The sequence below is a fragment of the Crocodylus porosus genome, unplaced genomic scaffold, assembly GCF_001723895.1.
Source record: "Crocodylus porosus isolate Cpor-Errol unplaced genomic scaffold, CroPor_comp1, whole genome shotgun sequence".
NCBI classification, from domain to species: domain Eukaryota; kingdom Metazoa; phylum Chordata; order Crocodylia; family Crocodylidae; genus Crocodylus; species Crocodylus porosus.
The window spans coordinates 5483896-5508072 of NW_017728910.1; the positions used below are offsets into that span (position 1 = coordinate 5483896).

Consider the following 24177-nt stretch of genomic DNA (forward strand, 5'->3'; position numbering starts at 1 on the left):
AGGAGTTGGAGGAGGGAATGGCTTCCTGCTGCTGCGTGCACTCCCAGGGAGAAGAGTATGGCAGGGCATGTGCCCCGTGCCCCCCAGATTTGTATGTGGGGTAGGGGCAGCTGTGGGTTGCCCACTGCAGCCTCAGGGCTCTCTGCCCTGCTGCCCTCCCCCAAGAAGCCCCGTGCCAGCTGCATTACTATCGCAAGGCACCCTCTGTCCACCCAGCAGCAGCAGGGGTGGTGGTGTAGTGTTGTGCCCCCCACTGCTGCCAGGTGGCCAGGGGGTGCCAGGTGGGCAGTGTGGCCAGCATGGTGCTCTTAGAGGGAGGGCAGCAGGGTGGAGAGCCCTGAGGCCACAGCAGGCAGTCCACATCCACTCATGCCCTTCCACAGTCTCTGCTTTGCTCTGCTCCAGCTGTTCCATTTGGGAGAGGCATCATTGTAAGCCCCTTCCCCCAATAAAGTGGGTGTTTATGATTGTGGGGGAAAAGCAGGGTCTATGGGGAGGGGTTTGGAGGATTGGGGAGGCAAGTGAGGTCTCCAAGAAGGGGTCAAAGGGACCAGGATCAGGGAACTAGCAGCATCTGTGGGGGTTTGGTGGAATCAGAACCCAAGCAGGGTCCACAGGGGAGACTGGGGGGCCTCGCTGGGTCTCCAGAGGGCTACCAGGGACTAGTCAAGGGGGTTATGGGGTCTGGGAGAGCTTGGCAGGATTGGGGGACTGGTGGGGACTGTGCAGAAGTTCAGTTAGATCAGTTTTACCAGATCTAATCTAAGTTAAACTACCTCCAAGGTACTAACTTAGATCAAGTCAGCCAGTTTTAGATGGATCTAACCTTTCTGAACTTCTGTGCAATTCAGGTAGACATTTTAACATGCTCTAACCTTTCCCTAACTTCCCTGAACATCCGTACCTAGCCTAATATCCATTCTGTAAATGCATTACATCCCATACATAATTTATGCCATCATTCTGTTACCAAAGTATTTAAACCAATTAATTGTCACTAGAAATAATCAGTGGTTAAACACACCCAACTGCAAAATAAAACTGAATGTTCCACAACTTTAGACAGGCTACTGTAATCCTAGGTATCTAACTTTTTATACAGTGCCAAATCCTAAGGAACAGTAATATTTCAACACTAGATTAGTACCTAATTCAAGAATGCTCTATTTGGGGTTTTCAATTTAATTGGAAAACAAATAGTATCATTTTTGTATAAATAGTTCAATTATGCATCTGCTAACTTAAGTGATTCCTGGAATAGGATACATGTAGTAAAAGATTATCCACTGAGCTACAGCATGATTACTAGGAATTGGGACTAGAAATGCAAATTTAGAAGATCTCCTTATTTTCTGAGTTTCCCTACACTGTTAAAAGTCAATAGTGTACTAATATCACAAAGGTAGATAAAAGTGACTGCAGTAAAAACTACATTGTTAGACTGAACTGTGTGCTTCTACCTATCCAGTCTTTCACTGGTAGTTTTTAACTAGAAATGAATTTGTAGATTTCTTTAGTACGGAACACTATGTTTATAAAGGGACATAAAGTAGCATACAAAGATGATGAAATGATGAGCATGCTTTTATGCAGATAATTTGGTAATTTAGGATTCTTGTTCCCCTCTATCAATGCTATCACTTCATGTTACAAAAGTCTGGTCTCAGAGGAAAAGTTGTAGTTTGCAAGAGCAGCTTTCCCCATTCTTTCCCCTCCTCTGGTTAATCCACCCAGAATGCAAACCTTTAAGATCCAAGATTGTGCAACTCGCACGCCTCCCCCTGCTCCTATCCAAAAAAAATAATAATCAGAAGCACTCTTATTACAGCATTGGCACAAGTATTACTCATTCATTCAAGTTCAGGCACTCAGAGTATTTATTAAGGGTTTTCTGTGTTCCATTCTCAGTCTCCTCTCTGCTAGGGTCTGACTGACTCAGAGACCTTTAAGTCAAGACGACGAACAGACTTTTAGGAAACAGCTAGAGAATGCTGTCTCAGAAAATGTTTTCCTTGATTATAGTATGTTGTGTTTTTGGGACTTCTACTTCTGTACTGGATGAAGATGACTATGATCTCATGTATGAGAATTTTGACAATGAAATTGAAGGTGTCATTCCTCCTGCTGAAGAAAGTAAGTGGATTCAAACTATTTTTCTGGATAGCATTTTTTATGAAAACCAAAGGAAGCATATTTAAATTATGCTCTTTATTGCTTAGCACTTGTAGGAGTTATTGCAATTGTTACATTTTTCAAAGAAAAAGCAGGTACTTTTTAAAGTAAGTTATTCAGTGCACCAAATAATACTTTATTTTTCAGTTTTCTTTTGTAAAAGGATTCTGGGAATGCTGCTACAATTTTTAGAACAGCTACCTTATGTATTGCCTTACCTTCTATTTTTAACCATTTGGGAAAGTACTAGCAGTGTAGAGAGTGTAGACATTTCAATAAGTATACCATTTGTGTCTTGTATTTTAGCTCCTTCCTGTGACTGTCAGCAAGAGCACACAGAATGGGACAAACTCTTCATCATGCTTGAGAACTCACAGATGAAAGAGAACATGTTACTTCAGTCTGTTGATGAAATCCTGAAGGTGGAAATGCAAACCTTAAGAGTAGAAATGATGCAGTTTGTGGCTAACTTTGCTGGCATGAGCACCACAGCTATTGAAAAAATCTCTTCCCAACTGGTGCTACATGTAGACCAAATGCTTCTGAAGAATAACAAACAAGTTCAGGAATCCAAGAATCTTCAAGCATCTGAACAAGGAGAGTTTCTTGAAGAGCTTCTTACACTGAACCACAATGTGTCTAAAAGGCTCGGCCAGCTGGAAAGTGTTTGGCAGCAGAGAACTGAAGCAGAGGCTCAAGCTTTTCCACTGCAAGATAAATCCACTTACACCAGAGAGGACAATTTGATTTTGAATTCTCTATGGCAAGAACTACAGGAAACAAGAACTGAACTGAAACAATCCCAAAAATGGGCAGCTCAGCACTTGCTGCCAGCAGGTAAGTCTATACCCATTTTCATATCCTGACCAGAAGGTTCAGATGAAATTAATCCTAGTATTTTTACCTCAGGGCATGACTGTAAAGGGATAATAGTGTTGCGAGCACTAAAATAGTTTGGAGCAAAGTGTGCAGTGAGGAAACCCACCAAGGTTTCTTTGTATAAAGAACTGGACGATGTTTCATAATGTAGGACAAGAGGACAGTTTAATCAAAGCTGTTATATCAGTTAAGTTAAAAACTCCAGTTGCAGGAGCCTAAACTTGGGGCCAGGAACCTAGGACATATTTTAAAGAGACTCACCTTTTTTCTATCCTGGCTGCTGCTTCCTTCTCATCTATTCTAACTGATTGCCTAGGTATAGCTCCAGACCCAAGATTGAGTATGTCGATGTCCAACAGCTAAACAAATCTCAGGCTTTGGGGCATATGTTGACTGCTTAGCAAGGAGTCAGGAAGGAATAATTTTCTCCATGTGTGGCAAAATCTACTATATATAGTAAACAGTTGTTTTCTTTTCACTCATGATATAAAAGCAGTTGCTGGAAGCAGGATGCCAAGCAACAGTCATAGAGAAGTAAGGCTGGAAGGGACCTCCAAAGGTCACCTACTTCAACCCCCTGCCTGAGGTAGAAGCATTCCTTTCCAAACCATTCCATATAACCATAATCAACATGCTACGTAAAACCAGGACCAGATTAATGCATAGGTAAACCAGGCACATACCTAGGGTCCTGAGCTGCTGGGGGGAATGGTCCTTCTAGCCACAGCAGCAGCACAAATGGCCCCATCTACCTCCCCTCCCTTCCCCTCCCCTCTGCTGGCCTTGCCCTAGCAGTGCCTGCTTCCTAATAACAGCTCTGAGTCCCACTCCCTGCAGGCAGCAGCACCAGGGTGGGAAGGGGGGTCTCAACAGGCCTGGGGTCCACGAGTTTGTTTTCCTAGAGCCCACTAAAGGGTTAATCTGACCCTATCCTCAACACTGACACAACATAGACCTAACACCCTAATCTGCCACAGGTAAAGCAGGGGAATCAAGGCAGCCAATGTCTGTTTCTAAAAAATGTTGTCAATATAAGCTCAAGAAGCCTGGGCTAGAGGGCCACTCCCCTTCCTATGAAGGAAGTAAAAATCCCCACACAGCCCATGCCGATTTGACCATGCAGCAAAATTCCTTCTTCACCCCAAATATGGCCATGGAGCCAATATGCTAAGATAGTATTTTGATTCTATGTTTCATTCCTTCTCTATACCCTGCATTATCATAACAGACTAAAGTAAGTAGGAAAACGTAGGAATGAGTGACTAGGCATGTATATATTAACTAAAAGCATATATGAAAAATGATGACCAAGATAACACATTTCAGTTTTAAAGAATAATTGCTGAATAAGTATCACTGAACATTTAAGAAATATTACCAATATCATGACTTCAAAGGCCAAAATTTCCAAAAATTACTAAACACATCTATATTTGCACTCACAAAATCTCACAGCTGTGTGTATCTATGGAAAGTGGAGTGTATGCTAGTGAATACACAAAGATGCTGCAAAAGGGACTTCTCTAAAAAGTAAGCAAGCAATTTTTGTAGGCATGCCCCTCACAACTTTGAAAAATGCTAACAGAATTCACAAGAACCTATTTAAAAAATAATATCACGGCATGACATGACCTTACACAAAATGGATCCTAGAAAAGCAGGATCCAACTTTGTAACCAGAAAGAAAGAGAGAGAGAAAGAATATGGTTCAATTCTTAACAGTCCTTCTGTATGAGGGGTGGGGAGCAGGGACAGGATGTGCATGTGGAGGGGTTATGCCTAACCTGTAAAATTCCAATTAGCTTCAACAGGAATCTTGGTTTTTTACAAATGAACTAAAATGATTGTTATATCACTCCTCAAATCTCTCTTATGTCAAACTCATTCTTTGAACTGTAAGTGAAACCTCTCCGTCAGTTTGTATTTTTACATATTTCTACACCTAGACTACCATGACCAAGAAATAATAATCTGACCCACATTTAAAGATTACTTTCTGATTTGCTCACATCATTGTACATCTGGAATAATTACAGTGATGTTACTGGAATTATTCCTGATTTACAATTGTGAGAGAGGTCAGAATCTGTCTCCATATGTTTTTATAAAAAAAAATAAATCCTAATTTGATTAAAGATAGTAAAGATACATTTTAAAACATCCCATAGGTCTTTCTGGAAAACTTTTTCAAGAGAGCTTTAAGCAACTGGTTTTTGATTTCTCATATGTCTTGAATTACTGCCAGACCTACTCTTAAGGGATTTTCTAATCATAGTTTTTTTGTTTTTCTGCAAAGCTGGTTTTAATTTTGCTTAGCCCTTGATAATATAGCCAGAAAGACTACTAATTAAGAGGCTGTTTCTCAACAGTGTTCCTAACATTTTTAAGTAGCATCCACAAACAGTTACCTCCCACTACCCACCCCCTACAAACACCAATGAAAAAATCTAGCGTAACCTCAAAATTTCCAAGAAATCAGTACATGAAGTAATGCAGCAACCCAATCCTGAAGGATGCAATGAGTCCTTCATTTGTTAAAGCAAAATTGTTAGGACACATTTTAGACATTTTAGCTCCTATAGCTTGCTTAAACAGGAAATGAGTCAACTTAATTATAACAGGGGGCCCCTTTTACTCCAAGTCAAACGGAATATAATGTATTATATATTAACTAGACAACAGACTATCAAATGTGTGTAGGTTTAGTTGTTATCTGTTATTTTTCTCTAATGAAATTCTAGTAATGGATTTCTACCATAGGTTTTGTTATCAACACACTGATCATCACTGGAGATGGGAAAAAAGTTCTTAAAAATTAATCTTATATATATATAATTTTCTGAGTTAAGAACACAGTAAAGTTAGTCTTAAAACAAACAACCAGTTTAATCTGGGGCTGATTAATTGGAGATATGGACTGAAGCTGGACAGCTGTTTACACAGGAGACTTAAATGGCAATTAATCCAAATTAGCTGCCATTGTTCCAAGACAAAATGTTAGTTCAAAAACTTCACAGATACTTAATGTGAGACAATAGCCTTGTCAGTGTGTGAGGCCTGAGGTTTGCTGTCAAGACAAAACACTCAAATCTGAATCAAACTGGTTGTTGGTTTTTAGCTTTAATGTCTGATAGCACTGAGGCCAGGTTCAGAGTATGCAGGCACTTCTGAAAGGCTCCCTGAACAGTTTTGTCAATGCTTCTCACTATCCCCTTTTATTACCCATTGTTCCAGTTCTTTCCGGTAATAAAAACCTCTGGTGGCAAATTGTGTGAAAATATGAGCATGTGAATAAATACAAAACCCTAAAACTTGGTTCAGAAATGATACCTTTTATTAAATGATACCTCTTATGAATCACAAAATAAAATCTTTCTTTAGAGTTTTGTATTTCTCTTTGTCTCAGACCAACACAGATACAAAACAGATCCCTGAAACAGAGGATTTAGACAGACACTCAGAAAGGAACTAGAATAAGAACATCAAGATCACTTTCACTTGGGAACTAATCAGCATTTGAATTTAATTGCAAGAGAGGAATACCTAGTATAAATCAGATTCTCTTCAGTTATGTCAATGTAAATCCTGAGGTTCAGAATACTGGGTAAAACCTTCCAAAGCATCCAAGTGAAAGAGTCAAATTTTCAAGAAATAGGACCCAAACCCTACTAAATGAGTTAAATGCCCTACTCCTCTTCAAAATGCCATAAATTAGTTTATAATCAGGTATATATAAGATCAAAAAAAATTAATTAGTATAGAATTATCTTTTTAATTGTGTTCCTTTTGCAGGATGTGAAACAGCAATTTTATTCCCAATGCGTTCCAAAAAGATTTTTGGGAGCGTTCATCCAACTGTTGCAATGACATTCCATTCCTTTACTATCTGCGTTTGGGTCAAAGTGACAGAAATGCTGAACAAAACCATTGTATTCTCCTATGGGACAAAGAAGAATCCATATGAAATTCAACTCTACCTTAGCCATGAGGCTGCAGTTCTTGCTGTGGGTAGTGACCAGGACAAGTTAATTACCCAGAACACAGTTTCTGCTGGACAATGGGTTCATCTTTGTGGCACCTGGAGCTCAGAGAAAGGGACCACATCATTGTGGTTACATGGAGATCTTGTGGCTTCCACATCAGACATAGCAACTTCACATATAATTCCAGATGGAGGAATTTTGCAGATTGGCCAAGAAAAAAACGGGTGCTGTGTGGGAGGGGGTTTTGATGAAACTTTAGCCTTTTCAGGAAAACTAACTGGCTTTAATATCTGGGACAGGGTTCTCAGTGATGAAGAGATAAAACAGACTACAGGAGAAGATTCATGTAATATCAGGGGCAATGTTGTTGGGTGGGGAGTTACAGAGGTTTTGCCACACGGAGGAGCTCAATACATTTAATAAAGTCTGAAAACCAGCATCCTGAACTATAGCTTAAATGTTCTTAAGAACAATGTTCCTAACAACAATGTACAAACACAAATGTTCTTAACAATGTACAAACACAGGAGAGCCTAATGAACCTGAGCATCTGAAATCTCAAGGAAATTTAGCATTGTGAGACTACACATGAGGGACTGTGGAGGTTGGATTTGATCTCTGTCTGCTGTCTTGTCAAAATACTGAAAAAACACATCAGAATGTTATTGGAAAAGCCATTCCTGAGCACAGACAGACTGCTGTCATTCTAGCTTAGTGTTTTCAGGCTCATAGACAATGTGAGTCACCTGTGGACACGTTGGGGCAGGATTTAGCTCTCATAATCCTTCCTAAATTCAACACAGTAAATGGATGGAACTCTTTTCTGTAGAACACACATAAGGCTGTTTGGGGGGGGGCAGGGGGGAGTTCTGATTTGTTGTTTTTATGTTACTAATGCGAATCCTACAGATGAATTCTATAAGTCATGAAATGATGTTTGCTGTTTACTGCTTTTTGTTACTGATTTGTAGACTACCATAACACTAGCGCTTTGTCTAAAACATTATTTATCCTATGGATTGACTTAACATATAAAAGTAGTGTTCTCAATTATAACCTAATGTTACCTGTTAAGATCCAGTTGTATTATATTGTAAATTGATTTGTAATTATTTTATTAAAATTATTTTTGTAAAGTTGTATTGTAAATAAAAATACTTTATCAAACTGATCCCTCCTACAATTTTTCATGAAGAGAAACACAGTTTTGGGATTTTCCCCCATTGCTTTGGGGTTTTTTTGCTATGAGAAATAATGCATAACTCATGAGAATGGCCTGATCTACAGGGGATTGAAATAATGAGCACCCAGTGGCTGTGCTAAACATTGGGCTGTGCAAAACCTAAATGGTGTCTTGGGAATGGAGTCATCATTTCTCCAACCCTTGGCCCCTATGAACAGAGCTGCCCTTAAAGAGGCAGACCATTTCTCCTAAAAATGTGAGTCCAGTCTGAGTTGTACAATTTACAACTAGTAAAAAAAGGGGAGGGAGCAGGGGGTGCCTCAAGCTGGAGAAACTTCTAAAACTATCAGTCCACTATTCTGTGAATACCCTATGTCATCAATACCACACAGTAATTTATTAATTTTCACAAATAACTTTTGTTACATGGGAAAAACTGAGTCCCAGATCAAAGGCCTTACCAGTTCATTGGTTCCAGATCTCCTCATCCAAGGGAACACCAGACCTCCCAGTAAAACTGCACAAAGCTAACAAACAGCTCTCTCATATCCTTTCCCATATATAGCAATCCATTACTTCCAAATAACTGTACATGAAATATACTGGAACAAAAAAACCCTCCAAAATTGAAAATTCCTTCTCTGTCTTCTTCCTGCACCTAGTATCCAAAATACCAGGGTTTTTATCTAGATGTTTACTTACAACCACATGAGCTTTAATCCTGCCAGTGATCAGGATCCTTTGATCTGTAACTCACACTTTATGGGAAACCCATCTCCCTTTCTCCCCGAGTAAAATAGAACCTTTCCTGCAGCCCCACCTTCCTCCTGTTATGTGCCAAAAACTTCTCACCCAAGCCCAAAAATGTCTCATCTACCCTTGCAGACCCTTCATATGTAACCTGACCTACTTCATTGTATCATGACCTGTGCACTGAATGAGACTGGGCCCTGTGGAATTTATAGTGCATGATCATATAACACAAGGCTGTACCATAAAGCATTGCACAAGAAACAGATTAAGATTGTGTGAGTCATTTTGGAATTTCTTGCATTCAGGTCTATGCATCCCTTCCTACCTTTAATGATATTTAATGTGGTTTGCTTATGGGATAGGTTATACAATATCTGTTAGTAAAAACATCCATGTTCTATAATGCAAATACCCCATAAGTGTGACCAGAGATGGTGAAGGTTCTGGGTGTGGTAGAGCCAGCATGGCTTTACTACATGCAGGCATCAGCATGGAGTTTATTGAGACCATCAAGGTCATGCAGCTCTTTAGCAGACTAGTGGACTGTATTCTTAGGCTCTCCTTCACTCTGCGAAATAAGCTTTTCAGTCCAGGAAGGCAGGTCCTGTGGTTCTGCAGCAACATCAATTAAATGGTCAAACTCTTCCCAAGGACCCAGCAGGCCTAGAGCTCTGAGGGCATGGAAAGGCACATGGAAATAGAAGGGTTCCATTTCTGCCATCACCCTCAGGAAACTCCTCAGTCTATTTGTCAATACTGTGTATAGGATATGAACATTTCATGTTGGAAACTGACTACTCTCATTAGTGATCTCTAAATGCTTGGCACAACACATTTGTTAAACATTCTTCCTAAATGGCATTTTTATGGCTAATAAGATGAGAAATAAATAATGCAATCCAACATTTGCCCAAAGTAGGTACTATGCCCATAAATCCATTAAGTGCATAAACTCTACTAGGCACTTGGCCAAATTCTGCTATTAGTTTCACCAGTGCAACCTCATTGATCTCTCTGGAGCCATCCCAGTCTGAATGAGACCAAAATAAGGCCCCTTATTTCCATTTATTCTTGCACACTTACAGCTAAGATTCCCCAGTGTACTATTGTAGTTCTGAATCATGGATCTTGGCAGCATATTGAAACAAATCCTTTCATGACAGAATTGCAATTTATGTGAACTAAAACTAGCCAAGAGGCCAGTATGCAAAACACAGGAATATTTCAGTTCTGTACAGTGACATTTTTTAATCTACAATTTTCATCTCTGATGTCTATAGCAACATCTGCTGGTGGATTAATATAAATGCAGGAATAATCACAGTGAGGCATTAAATCAATTGCAAGCTTTTAAATATATCATTCTCTCTATATATCTGGGATTGTATCTTAGGGGCCTCTTCTCATTCCATTCTGTTGTGTTCTATTAATAATGCTATTTTCCCAAATGTTAATACAGAGGCTAAAATCTTAATCAATGCTAATGACACTGGTCTTAGATTTCCTGAGCCAGACAACCATTTCTCAGCAATATTCTTTCACTTGGATTTTATTTAATACTGTTACATGGCTTACAGATACTTATCTCACAACACAACTCATAAAAGGAAAAAAACAGAATACTGAGTTCTGTTCATCAATTTAAATTTTACCTTGCTATCTGACCAGCTTCCCTGCTCCAGCTCCCCTCTCACCCTGCTCTCTCTATGAGTCCTGAGTTAGCAGAGAGAGCACTCTCTTTCTACAAGAGAAAAGGGGAGATCCGTGCACAAAGAAGCTATCTGTTCACAAATCTAGTCCACTGGTATTTCAGGAATATTACTGTAAAATGTGTGAGAATCTGTTCTGGATACTATCTGCAGGTAGGAAGGAGGACATTCTTCCTAGAGTTTTTACCTGTCTTGTTGATCTGGTATGATTTGTATGAAATGAATTAAGGAACAAGCTGCCATGTACTTTAACTATTCCCATATCTAATACCATAAAATAAATATATCCCAATTTTTTTTAAAAAATACAGAATTAGATTTTAAGATGGTTTTAAGATTTCTCATCTTCAAAACAACATTCCTGCAGTGATCAGTCCAGCTCTTGTCACTCACTGGCATCCACCCTGCCTTGGAAAGCAAAGCCATGTAGCAAAGTATGGTAACTGATTTCAAATAACCTGCACTCCACTTTTTAAAGATTGTGATAACATTACCATAATATTTAAAAGTATTAAGAATAAGATTTGAACATTTAGCAACAAAGATTATTTGTTGCTAATTTCAACAATTTAGCAACAAAATTCATATCCAACTAATAACATCAATGGGAATAAAACACTATTGCTATTCCTTGAAAATTTCTCTCTGACTCTTTATCATGGAATGGGCCAGCGTCTGTTTCAACTGAAATCAATAGAATTTTACCCCTGCCATAAATGGGAAGGCAGAAGGCAGGGCAGGGCGAGACCTTAGAAACTAATTAATTCATAAATGGCCCAATCTCTATGGGCATCCAGACACATGCTCCAGGGTGGGGATAGGGGAGAATTTTAATTACAGTGGCTGTCAGGAGCCACTCTAATTAAAATGCCTACAGCGTCTCATGTATTCAGCATCCCACACTTCAAAATGGCAGTAGGGATGTTTTAACTAGAGCTCATTCAACGAGCTTTAGTTAAAGCACCCACACCGCCATTTTGAAATGTGGGGACGCTGAATACACATGCCAGTGAAGCTGTGGAATTGTTTAATTAGAATGCTCCAGCAGACTTGATTGAGTCTGCTGGAATAATTGAATCTGGTCAGGTACAGCAGGTGTCCCACATGTGTACAGGTACCCTAAGGTGTCACCTTGCCCCTGCCTTCTGCCTGAGATCAGACTGACATGGCTAACTTCTCTCTGAATACATGTGAAGGAAAATGCCAGGAAGTACAATGATGTCTCACATTGCTGTTTATTATCTACAGTCCACTGGCACCTTAACTGCTGGCATGCCATGTTCATGAACATGGAAATATACAATTCTTGCCATAAAGATGTTGTAACCCACAACAAATACTCCTAATCATTAAGGCTTAAATAGTATATGCCGACCGCACAGACTACTGGACCAGAGATATCTATCTGAGGGGGTCTTCCAGGATTCAGCCTAGAACATGAAAGCTTTCATACCTTGAAGAACACTTTTCACAATTGCATCGGTGTGATCAACCAGCAGGTCAACGTTGCTAATTGCAGCCAAGGACAGATAACTTGACATGTTCCTACACAGTTCCTTGTTACCCCTCTGGAGAAATCTTACTGCTACTGGGACAGCTAAAGCCATTATTGGAAGTCGATTATAATTCTGTAAAAACATGAGAAGGCACCAAAAATAAGAAGCTGAAAAATTATTAAAATAAATCTCATACTGAAAAAAATGTAAGGAAACAGAAATCAGATGAGCAAGGGAAAAAGCAGTCCAAAAACACTTAGAGAAAGGTTGCTTCTGGGTAACATGATTCAAGTCAGGACTTCAAGAAGGAAAACAACAACAGATGTAATTTCAAAATACTCCAGCTGTACACGCTAATAGTGTACCTATTCCTATTTTCAGCAACTGAAATAGAGAAATACTATGATATGAAAAATGGTTGTGGACATAACATACAATGTTTTCTCCAAAGTAAACTCTGTGCTTGGCATTTCCACATAAGGTGGTTGTGGTAATAAGAATAATCCAACCTGGAGTGCATCTTAAGAAATGGATGGAGGGAGTAGAGCACAATCTGTTGGCAAAGATTGAACTACTTACCCAAAGTGATAACATATTGGCATAGCTCCCCAGTTTTCTTTTAACATAGGGCTTTTATCTATCCTGGAGATTAGCCTCAACTTGATCACTCAGAGCAGCTGTGTACCAGTGCCAGCAAGGAAGACAATAATTAATGTGAATGCAGTTTACCCTTATTTTGAGCATAAGTAACTCCTCACCAATGCAAATCACAGCTTTCCACATCTATATTAGGGATTTAATTAGTGTGACTACATGGGTTGCTGACCATAACTGCTGAATCTGAACCTATTCTCATAACGAAGAACTGAATGAAGAAGGAAATCCCAAATTCCCAAAAATGTAAAAAATGCATCCACTGCCAGCTCACCTGACCAAAGTATCAGTATAAAACCTATTGTTGTGTTGTGTTTACAATCTGGGCCTACTCTGATCTCATTTATGCTGCTGTGAATTTGGATTTGCTTACAGAATCAGTTGCAAAAGAGCCCTTAACCAAACTTATTGGCTACATGAGAATTCTCCATGCTATGGCATCTTCAAGTGACAGGGAGGAGTTCCTTTACTGTCCCCTATCTCTAAGCAGTGGGCTCTGGAAAAGTAATATGTTTGAGAAAGGAATGTATTCCCACAGTTGCCAGGTGCCGTGACAGCCTCTTGTGCCATCAGCATCCTGAGCCAGTAACAAGAAAAGCCCTTAAGGCTAATGGAACTGCTACCCTGCCGAATGTTTAAATCCACATCATGACTTAGCCAAATTCTGCCTTCAAGATATCTGCCCCTCCCCAGACTTATTGCATAAAATAAGATAAGATTTGGTTCTTTAATTGGGACTTAAATCTTGAAAGAAAATTAGAGAATGGAAATCTTTCTATAACAAGAAAGATGAAATGTTCCACTGCCTGAGAAAATGTACTAATTCAATTGGAAGCAAGAATAAGGTTACAGTTGCTCTGTAATAAATAGCTGTGCATGACTGTTCACTTATGAAAATGTGAAGGTGACAATGAAAATCAGATTTCCATAGTATAATGTAGAGATGTTTGCAAACCTCAGGGAAACTTACTGTTGCTAACATCAACAGAAACATGTGACATTCAACCCAGCTGTGTGATATTCACTACTTCTCCAACTGTCCCAAATGTATTGTATAAAAACTCTGATTGCTCTTTCTTCTGCAAAGGAGCTCACTAGGTAGCTTTGGTTCTAAGAGCAGCAAATGTGCTTGGAGATGTTCTCATCTTTGTTTCTTTTCTAATTTGTTTTGGAGTGATTTTCTTTCATGCAGTTCACTGTGCCCATGCAGAACTTTGCACATCAGATGTTAACATGTGCTAAGTCAACTATTATACCTCAAATGTCTGTGAATCGTTCTCAGAAAGAACAATCAATTTCTGAGAACAGTTTTATTTGACTGTTGTTTATTTGTGGGGAGAAAGAGGAGAAAGTTCCTGTGGACTGGCCAGCAGAGATGAAGCAGCCTGTTTGTGCAGTGAACACATGCTAAATATTTCTCTGGTCTTAAAACACAGTATCTAAACTGAACAGATACAGTTATAATACTATCCTCCACCCATTAATCCTTAGGAATAATGCAAATGTCTTAAGTTCACAAAACATTAAGTTTAAAAAATCCAATACTCAAAACTCAGGAAAATTTCCAAAATATAATCATATACACATAATAGTATATGTTACCACTAATTCTTGGCTTTTAAAAAAATGTGATTATGCCAACACCCCTCAAAAATGCAGCTGTCAAAAGATGACACAGAAGAATTGTAGTACACATTATAGTACATTTTTTGTACGATACACATACCTGCAAGATGCAACTCATGATATCAGATGCAATTTTTGCATGTGGTGTATCTTCATCTTTTCCTGAAGGTTTAAGTTTGTGCTCTAAGCATGATTCCCAGAGAGCCACAAGTGCCTTCCCATGTTTTTCTATGGATTCTGTCTCTCTGATGGCAGTAGTGATTCGGGTGATACAGATTTCTACCACCGCCTGATCATTGTCATTAGTTTGGTAGTCCTAATTGAAAGAAACACATTTTTAAAAAGTAAAATGTCACCATTTTAAGGATTCTGCAACTAGAAGCAGTTTTTCTGTTCACTCAACTTTCAATTTTCTTGCTGTCTTCTTTACAAGTAATGAATAAGCTAATCAGAAGCAAAACTTAACTTATCATAGGTATTGAACAATTTCAAGTTGTAATGGAACACAAATGAATAATTTGTGCTTTTACAGAAAAAGTATGGATTCAATTATCAATGTTATGTAGCCTCGAATTTAAAGTTAAGACATCCAATTAAAATGATGTCAGTGTATACACCTTGAGGTCTCCTGTTCATGGTTTTTCTGTTTATATATTAGTCTAATTTAATTTTTTAGAACATTAACAAAAACAAAACAAAAAACAGTCCACATAGTCACATCTAGCACCTCATATCATTCACATTATGCAGTTATTTAGATAAGTGATGTCAATGGAGATAGCCAGTTTATACAAATATAACAAAAACTTGCCCTACATCATTGCCATAACACTCATCTGGTACTAGTGTAAATGATTGCAATAGAGAACCAGACCCAATATATACAGTGACCCTCATACTAGAATACTAATAATACAGCTATGCCAGAGGCACAGAGGCCAAAATTGGACCAAAATATTCATCAACAGCTGTGTTTTATCAGCTAAACATGGACATGTTTAAATAATTCGCAATCAATTCTACATTCATTTACAGAAATGTAATTCCAGAGTAACTGTTAAAACCACTGTGAATGAGTGCCTCACATAAAACCTATGCATTTAAGCTTCTTGTGGGTCTTGGGGGGATTTGGTATATCTGTCATCCACAGCTGACCTGACAGTTGCTTGCTATTAAAAAAAAAATCCTGTATTTATTACAAGTGTGCATTACATTTTATATTAAATTGTGATAAAAAGGTTGATTAATAGAGATACCCAAGCATAAGGTATGTCAGGGTAGCATCTTAGATACTAGCTGATTCAGAAGCAAGCTTTCATAGGCAACATGTACTTTGTTAGATACTAACAAAGCTAACTGGATATAGATATACTCAGTAATGTTGTCCTGTAAAATATCAAACTCAGTTGAGCAATCAGGAGAGTTTCATACTCGTGTTTATATTTGTTATCACAGGCTGCCAGAATGGTACTATAGAAAAAAGAAACGGCAGAACACTCCTGTCCTCAGCTCCTATGTATATGGCGAAAGAAGCTTCCTAATACATACGGGGAAAACAAATAAACATTGATGGCTTAAATTCTGAATTTAAAAATGACAAGAAAACCTTATGCTATAGCACCAGTATATTTCACTGATCACTGATGCCCCCTAGTGGGAATTAATTTTAGGGAATTTACAAGTACAAGAAAATCTTTTGTTTCTTAAATTACAGCATGTCTTAGCAGTTTAGTACAAATTATTATTCATGTATAAAAATCATCAGCAAATTCAGTCCTCTTCCCTCAAAGGAATATGATAGAGGGGATTTCTAGGAATATTGATAATATGCAGCTTAGTGGAATGCATCAGCAACAAGTGGAGTCAACAGTCAAATTAACTTGATTAATGTTCTGAAAAAATGTGCAAAAGTTATTGCTGGCTAATAAATTACCCAAGAAAAGAAGAGTCTCTGTACAACTGAAGATTTAGAGCACTTGTGACAACGAGCAACAGTGTGATCAAAAGCTTCTCCAGTCAGAGATTTGTACATTGCCAGAATCCATTTTAAAAATCACTTATTATGTGTCCAGAAAAGGGCTATCCCCAGAACATGGACATTATTCTAGCTCAAGATATTAATGACTTAGTTCAACTGCCAGTTTCTCTTCTGTAGTAAGGCAATATTCCAATCAGGGATTTCAGGGTTTTTGCAAAGGCCAGGCTCAAGTCACTCTCTAATATCACAAAACAATGGATGAAAATGACTTATGCATTAACACAAATTATGTTATAATTAGATACAAATTACTGGCCCAATAAGGATGAAATGTAATGGTCTATGATATATACAGAAAGACAGTCTAGATGATTTAATGGGCACTTTTAGCTTTAAATACTATTATTCTATAGTCTAGAACAGGGGACAGCAACCTACAGTGCATGGGCCAGATGCAGCCTGCCAAATCATTGCATCCGGCCTGCGAAGCTGGGACATCGGTAACAATTCTGTTGCAGGGGGAGCAACATAGGAGCATTCCTCTGCCCTTGAACACTTTTTGTGCAGTACAACTTGCTGCCCCAGCCCTCCCAGTTCTCTCTCATACACTGCCTTAATGAAGTCACTGCTTCTCTCTGTCAAATTTGTCACTGGTAGAAGTGGGTTTCAGCAGTGATGGTTATGGGAAGGCAGAAGGACTAGCAGGGGGCGTTAGAGTGAGAGAGCAAGAGTAGGCACAGAGTAGGCACAGAGTAGGGAGGGATGGCTTGGTAGTATCACAAACAGTGACCTGACTTCAGATCTAACTGCCTGATTTTGGCCTGCAGTTCTTCTAAGTTCACCCACCCTTGTTCTAAGAGAATCAAAGATCTATAGTGGTTAACAGAAACTTTTTAAGATAAGTTTAGTGTATCCTAAACTGATACACTGCCAGCAACCTCAGTGGTACCACAATGTAGCATGGAGGAGGAGTTTGACTACACAGTAAGATAAGATGGGAGAAAGTAATTAAAGTAATTTTAAAAAGCTATTGGTGGCATGGAAGTTCAGAGGATGAGAGAATGCAAGATAATATAAGAGAGAAGAACAGAAGGAAAGAGAAAACTGGGAGATAAAATTAAGAGAAAGTGAAAAGATAAAAACAGAATGGATTAAGGAGACAGAAAAAATAAAAAAGTAAAATTGCCAGGGAATGGGCAGGTGAAGATCTTTGCACAAAAGCAGTCTCTACTCTGGAAAAGGGGGTGCAAGAACAATTCCTCATTCTCAAGGCATCCATCCTGGGACCTAACTCCCATTGATGTTCTTACAGCAATCTATAATTCATACTACTCACAGGAGTATGCCTGTAATAGATCAATCATTTATTAACCCTCCACACGCTATAAATGATCCTTTAATAAAAACCAGTGCTAGGATCATTTAAAAAGGTTTTCTTAAAATAAAACTCAGCTAGACAACAACTGATTTTGACAACAAAATCCTTAAATCTGACAGTTTGTTCAGAGCGCTTACAACCTTTCACAAGTTCATATTTTTGGCTGATTCTTTTCATGTTCAGCTTATTTTGTTCTTAATTTCTATCCTTTGCTATACAATAAATTTTGGGTTGTAAAGCATGTATTACTTACCGAAGATGAACTAATTATTCTTATTTGTTCAAGAGCTTCTGATAGACTTCCTTCTATCTCAGCATCATCCAAGGAAAACAGGTCCCCTGCACGTGAAAGATCCTTTTGTTCCAAAACCAGCCCAAAAAGATGATGCATGGCTGCCAATTAGCCAAAACTCTGGCTGTACCATGTGGGCCAGTCAAACAGGCAAGTGGAGCAACAATCCATAAACTAGTCAGCCATAAGTTTTACAAGTACAGAAAATCCTTTCCACATTTTGAGCCCTCTTCTGCCATGATCTAGAAAGAAATATGCAAATATTAACAATAACATGCAAGTGTCACCCTGTGATTCAGGAAATATATTTTAATGTGCCTGCAAAAATTACATAGGTAATAGGGCTGTGCAAAATAGCAGCGTTCCGCTTCAACATCCATTTCAACGGAACAGAGTTTCATTTCGAGTTTTGTTTCATTTCAAAAGCACTATTCCATTTCATTTAGTTGAAACCGTTTTGCTGTTTCAATGCTGTTTCAATGTTTTGTCCATAGACTATTCTGCACCCAGCGCCGGGAAGATCAGTACTGCCGCTGGCCCCAGCCAGTAGCCCCAGCCTACTGTCATCCAGTAGGCAGATCAGGGGTTGCCCTGAGCCCCTGGGAGGAGGCCGCCACAGCCCTGAAGCCCTCCCGGGGGTGCGGGCAAGCCCCAAATCTGCCTGCCAGATGATAGGAGACTGGTGCTGCTGGCTAGGGCCAGTGGCAGCACCCATCTTCTTGGCACAGGCTGTGCCCAGTGCCAGTCCCAGACAGCAGCACCAGCCTCCTGTTATCCGGCAAGCAGATCGCGGGCTCGCCCGCACCTCCAAGAGGGCTGTGGGGCTGTGCTGGACTCCTCCCAGGGGTGTGGGCCCCCGATCTGCCTGCTGGATGACGGGAGGCTGGTGCTGCCGCCTGGGAGTGGCGCTGGGCACAGCCCGCACCCAGCACCAGGAAGATCAGTGCACCACTGGCCCCAGCTGGCAGCACCAGCCTCCTGTCATCTGGCAGGCAGATCAGGGGCCCGCACCCCTGGAGCAGTCTGGCACAGTCCATGCAGTCCTCCTGGGGGTGTGGGCAATCCCCAGATCTGCCTGCTGGATGACAGGAAGCTGGTGCTGCCAGCTGAGGCCAGCAGCAGCACCAAACTTTCCAGCATGGGCTATACCCAGTGCCGGTCCCAGCCAGCAGCACCAGCCTCTTGTCATCTGGTAGGCAGATCAGGGGCTCACCCATACCCCTGGGGAGGCTGTGGGGCTGTGCTGGATTCTTCCTGGGGGTGTGGGCCACTGATCTGTCTGCCAGATGAAAGGAGGCTGGAGCTGCTGGCTGGGACCAGTGGCAGCATTAATCTTCCTGGCATGGGCTGCTCCCAGCGCCAGTCCCAGCTGGCAGCACCAACCTCCTGTGATCTGGCAGGCAGATCAGGGGCCCGTATCCTGGGAAGACCCGTATCCCTGGGAAGAGTCTGGTACAGACCCACAACACTGCCAGGGGTGCAAGCCCCCAATCTGCCTGCCAGATGACAGGAGGCTGGTGCTGCCAGCTGGGACCAGTGCTGAAGCCAAGTAAGCTTGGCTTCAAAACTCGAAACTTTTTGAAACTTTCAAAATACTTCAAGTGCCCTTGTTTTCTTTCAAAGCTGTTTTGAAGGCTTTTGTTTCATTTTGATTCTGTTGTTTTGAGCTTGAAACAGATCAAAACAGCTTCAAAACGAAACACCAGGCAAAATTTCCACAGCCCTAATAGGTAATATATCCTAATATTAACCAAGTATATAAACAAGAAAATGAAACAGCCACTAAGTTATTTTACATTACTGAATTAGAGCCTTCACAGATAATTATAATGATAGAGCATTTTTCCATTCCATAGATTCATAGATGTAGGGTTGAAATGAACCTTGCAGTTCTTCTAGTCCGACCCCCTAACCTGGGCAGGAGAGAAAACTGGGCTCAAATGACCCCAACTTGGTAATCGTCAAGCCTCCTCTTAAAGACCCGCAAAGTAGGAGACAGTACTACTTCCCTTGGAAGTTGGTTCCAGATCCTAGCCACCCTGACTGTGAAGCAGTGCCTTCTAATGTCTAGTCTAAACCTACTCTCTAACAACATATGGCCGTTATTCCTTGTTACTCCGGGAGATGCTCAGGGGAACAAGGTCTCTACCATTCCCCATTGTTCCCCCCTAGTAAGTTTATAGACGCCCACCAGGTCCCCTCTCAGCCTTCTCTTGTGAAGGCCTAACAGGTTAAGGCCTTGTAGCCTCTCCTCATACGATCTGCCCTGCTGCCCCCGATCATGCAAGTGGCCCTCCTTTGGACCCTCTCAATGTTGTCCACATCCCCCCTGAAGTGCGGCGCCCAGAACTGGATGCAGTACTCCAGCTGCGGCCTGACCAGTGTCTCACAGAGGGGGAGAATCACCTCCTTGGCCCTGCTTGTGATGCATCTGTGGATGCATGACAAGGTGTAGTTAGCCCTAATGACCGTGTCCTCACTTTGGCAGCCCATGTTCATCTTGGAATCGATAATGACTCCAAGATCTCTTTCTTCCACTGTGCTTTCAAGAAGAGGGTTCCCCAGCCTATAGGTATGCTGCTGGTTCTTACTGCCCAAGTACAGCACCCTGCACTTGCCAATATTGAATCCTATCCTATTCTCATTTGCCCACCCCTGTAACCTGTCCAGGTCCACCTGTATCCTGTCCCTCCCTTCTAGCGTGCCCACCTCACCCCAAATCCTGGTGTCACCCATAAATTTAAACAGGGTGCTTTTCACCCCCTCATCCAAGTCGCTAATAAAGAAATTGAACAGTGTGGGCCCAAGCACCAAGCCCCAAGCCCTGGGGAACTAAACTGCTCATATCCCTCCAGATTGAATATGACCTGTCCACCACCACTCTCTCAGTGCAGCCCCTCAGCCAATTTGCTATCCACCTGACTGTGTAGGCATCAATGCCACAGTCACCTAGCTTTTTAATGAGAATGGGGTGGGAGACAAAGGCCTTCCTGAACTCCAGAAAGACTACATCCACCGCGACACCTGCATCCAATGATTTTGTGACTTGATCGTAGAAGGCAATCAGGTGGTCTGACAGGACCTGCCCCTAATGAAACCATGCTGGTTGCCGCCCAGCATCATCCTTGCTGCTGGCCCTTCACCGATGTGCTCCTTGATAATCTTCTCAAAGAGCTTCCCCAGGATCGAAATAAGACTAATGGGCCTATAGTTGCCCAAGTCCTCCCTCCTCCCTTTTTTGAAGATGAGGACCACATTGGTCCTCTTCCAGTCATCTGGCACCTGGCCAGAGCACCACAAGTGCTCGTAAAGCCATGCCAGGAGCCCTGTGATAACCCCTGCCAATTCCCTCAACACCCTGGGGTGGAGAGCATCTTGACCTGCTGATTTGAACATGTCCAGCCCCTCCAGAAGTTCTCTAACTCAGTCCTCCCTGACCCTAGGCCTGGTGGAGTCTCTCCTGAGTCTGTCCTGAATCTTGGTAGGGGAATCCTGGTCCTTGCACAAAAAAATGGAGGCAAAGAAATTGTTAAAAAGGTCTGCTTTTTCCTCTGGTTCCTTTTTCCTTTCCATCATACTGAGGTTTTCATATCATCCTTAACACTGTGGTGTCTGAATGCCCAGTAGCATACTTAGGGGTGGGTAAGAGGGGAACCCACCCTGGATGCCAAGTTAGGAGAGGTATCCGAATCATCCCCTACCTGTGTGGAATCCATAAGCCAGCAACATAGTCATGGTGGAAAATCCCAAACAGTCCCTGTCTGCTGTCTTCTGATGATGCTACTTTAAGATGGGGCCTAGCTGGGGGCTGTTTAGGAATTCCTGGCATTGGTAAGACTGCTGCCCCCTCAGCTGTGCTCTTGGAGCTGTCGGCCCCTGGCCCTGCTCTCAGAACCCTCATGCCCTCCACTCCCACTCTCAGAACCCTTATGTCCCCGGCCCGATTCTCAGAGCCGTACGCCTCCCCACCCTACTCTCAGAATTGCACAGCCCACTGTCAGAATTGCACACCCACCCCCAACCCTCTCTCAGAACACACATTTTTTCTGCTCTTGGAGCACTGTTCCTCACTCTCTGGCAGGGTTTGTCCCAGGTGCCAATCTGCATGTTACACTACTGCAAATGCTTTCCAGAAGTATCTTCTATAATCTGTTTTATATCTTTCACATCTGGGTCTTTCTTTTTCCCTGTCCATAGGTGGCAAGTGGCTGTAAAGTTTTGGTTTTTTGCATACACATGTTTTTTTAGACACAGAATAGCACAGCAAGCCAAAATACTGCTCCACATTTGAACTGGAGGAGAGAATGGACTCTGAGAACCGAATTGCACAACTCTTACTCACCATAAAGTATGACTTACAACATGAATAAAGACTGTGCAGTTGAAGTATACAAAAACAAAACAAAATGAAAAATCCACCATGCAACTAGGCATGACCTAAGAACCCTTTTGCCTCTTACATAAATTAAAGACAAGCCCTTAGCCACACCAATTTTCCAAAACTCCCCAAGAAACACTTTAAATTCTGAGTGGCCTTATTGCATCTCCCTAATATTAAAATTATGCTGTATGTACTGTTGATCAAGGGATGTTATTGGCTATCTGAGTCTTGCAGGGCATCACTACTGATGGGATAAACATATATTTTTGATGCTCAGATACTACGCTGAAAGCCATGGTATCAGAAATTGAATGAAAGATGGCACAGATGCAGCCAGAACTTCTGTATTTGCTCAAGACAGGATGACTTGTGTATTAAGTCACTACTCTACATGAATATAGTGCCAGCACGTGATCCATAGAAGTTGGAGTAGACTAAGGAAATGCACACACACCACTCAGTTTCAGTTCAAACGTACTGAAGTGTAGATACCAAAAGCAGAGAAAGTTTATTAGCTGTGTTAGTCTGAAGTCAGGCAGGAAGCAATTTAGATTTGCACTTTTACAGATAACTAAATCAGATGTACAGCATAAGCTTTCATAAGCATAAATTTATGTTGTATATTTCTGATTTAGCTTATAAGGCTAGGTACAGACATTCAAAAAGCTCGAGGCAGAAATGATCTAAGTTATGTGGTTTTCTGCAGGTGGGTAGTGAACAGAAAATATATTTGCCCTTTGTGGGGTGAATCTTAGACCAGGTTCTGCCATTTTTAAACCAGTAGGTGAGCACTGAATTTCTGTTCTGTTATAGGTATAGACTGGTTTCCGACCACTAATACCTATAAGTGTGTAATGTCTGTACCTAGTCTTTAAGTGCAAGTCTACCCTTCTGCCTGATACCAAAAAAACAGTTTCATAGTTCGTAGGGTTGGAAGGGACCTGAGCAGATTATCAAGTCCAAACCCCTGCCATGGGCAGGAAAGAATGCTGAAGTCAAATGACCCTGGCTAGGTGATTGTCTAACCTTTTTTTGAAGACCCCCAGGGTAGGAGCGAGCACCACTTCCCTTGGAAGTTGGTTCCAGATCCTAGCTGCCCTGATCGTGAAGTAGTGCCTCCCGATATCTAGCCTGAATCTACTCTCTGTCAACTTATGGCCGTTGTTCCTCGTTACTCCTGGTAGTGCTTGGGAGAACAGGGACACTCCCATTGTCTGCTGGTCCCCTTTGGCCAGTTTGTAGATGGCCACCAGATGCCCTCTCAGCGTTCTCTTGCGGAGGCTGAACAGGTTCAAGTCCCATAGCCTCTGGTTTTAGGGCCTGCCTTGCCCTGACCATGCGAGTGGCCCTCCTCTGGACCCTCTCGATGCTGTCCACATCTCTCCTGAAGTGTGGCGCCCAGAACTGGATGCAGTACTCCAGCTGCGGCCTGACCAGTGTCACATAGAGGGGGAGGATCTGACACTATAAAATCCCATTTGGGAGTTCGTAACGAAGTGCTCTGTTTTAATAATAGCATAATTCCCAGCCCTGTCAGCCCTGTTTCAAGACACAGAACCTTTACAAAAAGGTAGCTCTAGGAGAGATTATCTTGTACGTGCTTGTGAAGATTTTAAGTGCCAAAACTAAAAACAAATAAACAAAATAATTCAGTTGAGTCAAACAATTCCTTTTCCAGTTTGGGCATTCTAAA

The 24177-nt window shown here is 41.2% G+C and overlaps 2 protein-coding genes across 12 annotated transcripts in view; one reads left to right on the forward strand and one right to left on the reverse strand.

The window, feature by feature from the left end:
• Nucleotides 1-24177, reverse strand: part of VEPH1 (ventricular zone expressed PH domain containing 1) — a 173951-nt gene that overhangs the window by 133556 nt on the left and 16218 nt on the right. For all 11 annotated transcript variants that reach the window (XM_019532639.1, XM_019532648.1, XM_019532638.1 and 8 more), the window contains exons 2-4: nt 18065-18345; nt 14556-14771; nt 12133-12307 (exon numbers count right to left, since the gene is read on the reverse strand). In XM_019532639.1, the coding sequence (XP_019388184.1) occupies nt 12133-12307; nt 14556-14771; nt 18065-18202 (529 nt within the window). In that variant the 5' untranslated portion in view covers nt 18203-18345. The remainder of the gene's footprint in view (nt 1-12132; nt 12308-14555; nt 14772-18064; nt 18346-24177) is intronic.
• Nucleotides 1733-10976, forward strand: PTX3 (pentraxin 3). Its single transcript, XM_019532649.1, has 3 exons — nt 1733-2133; nt 2479-3009; nt 6844-10976. Exons 1-3 carry the CDS (start codon nt 1989-1991, stop codon nt 7452-7454), a joined length of 1287 nt encoding a protein of 428 aa, XP_019388194.1. The 5' UTR covers nt 1733-1988; the 3' UTR covers nt 7455-10976.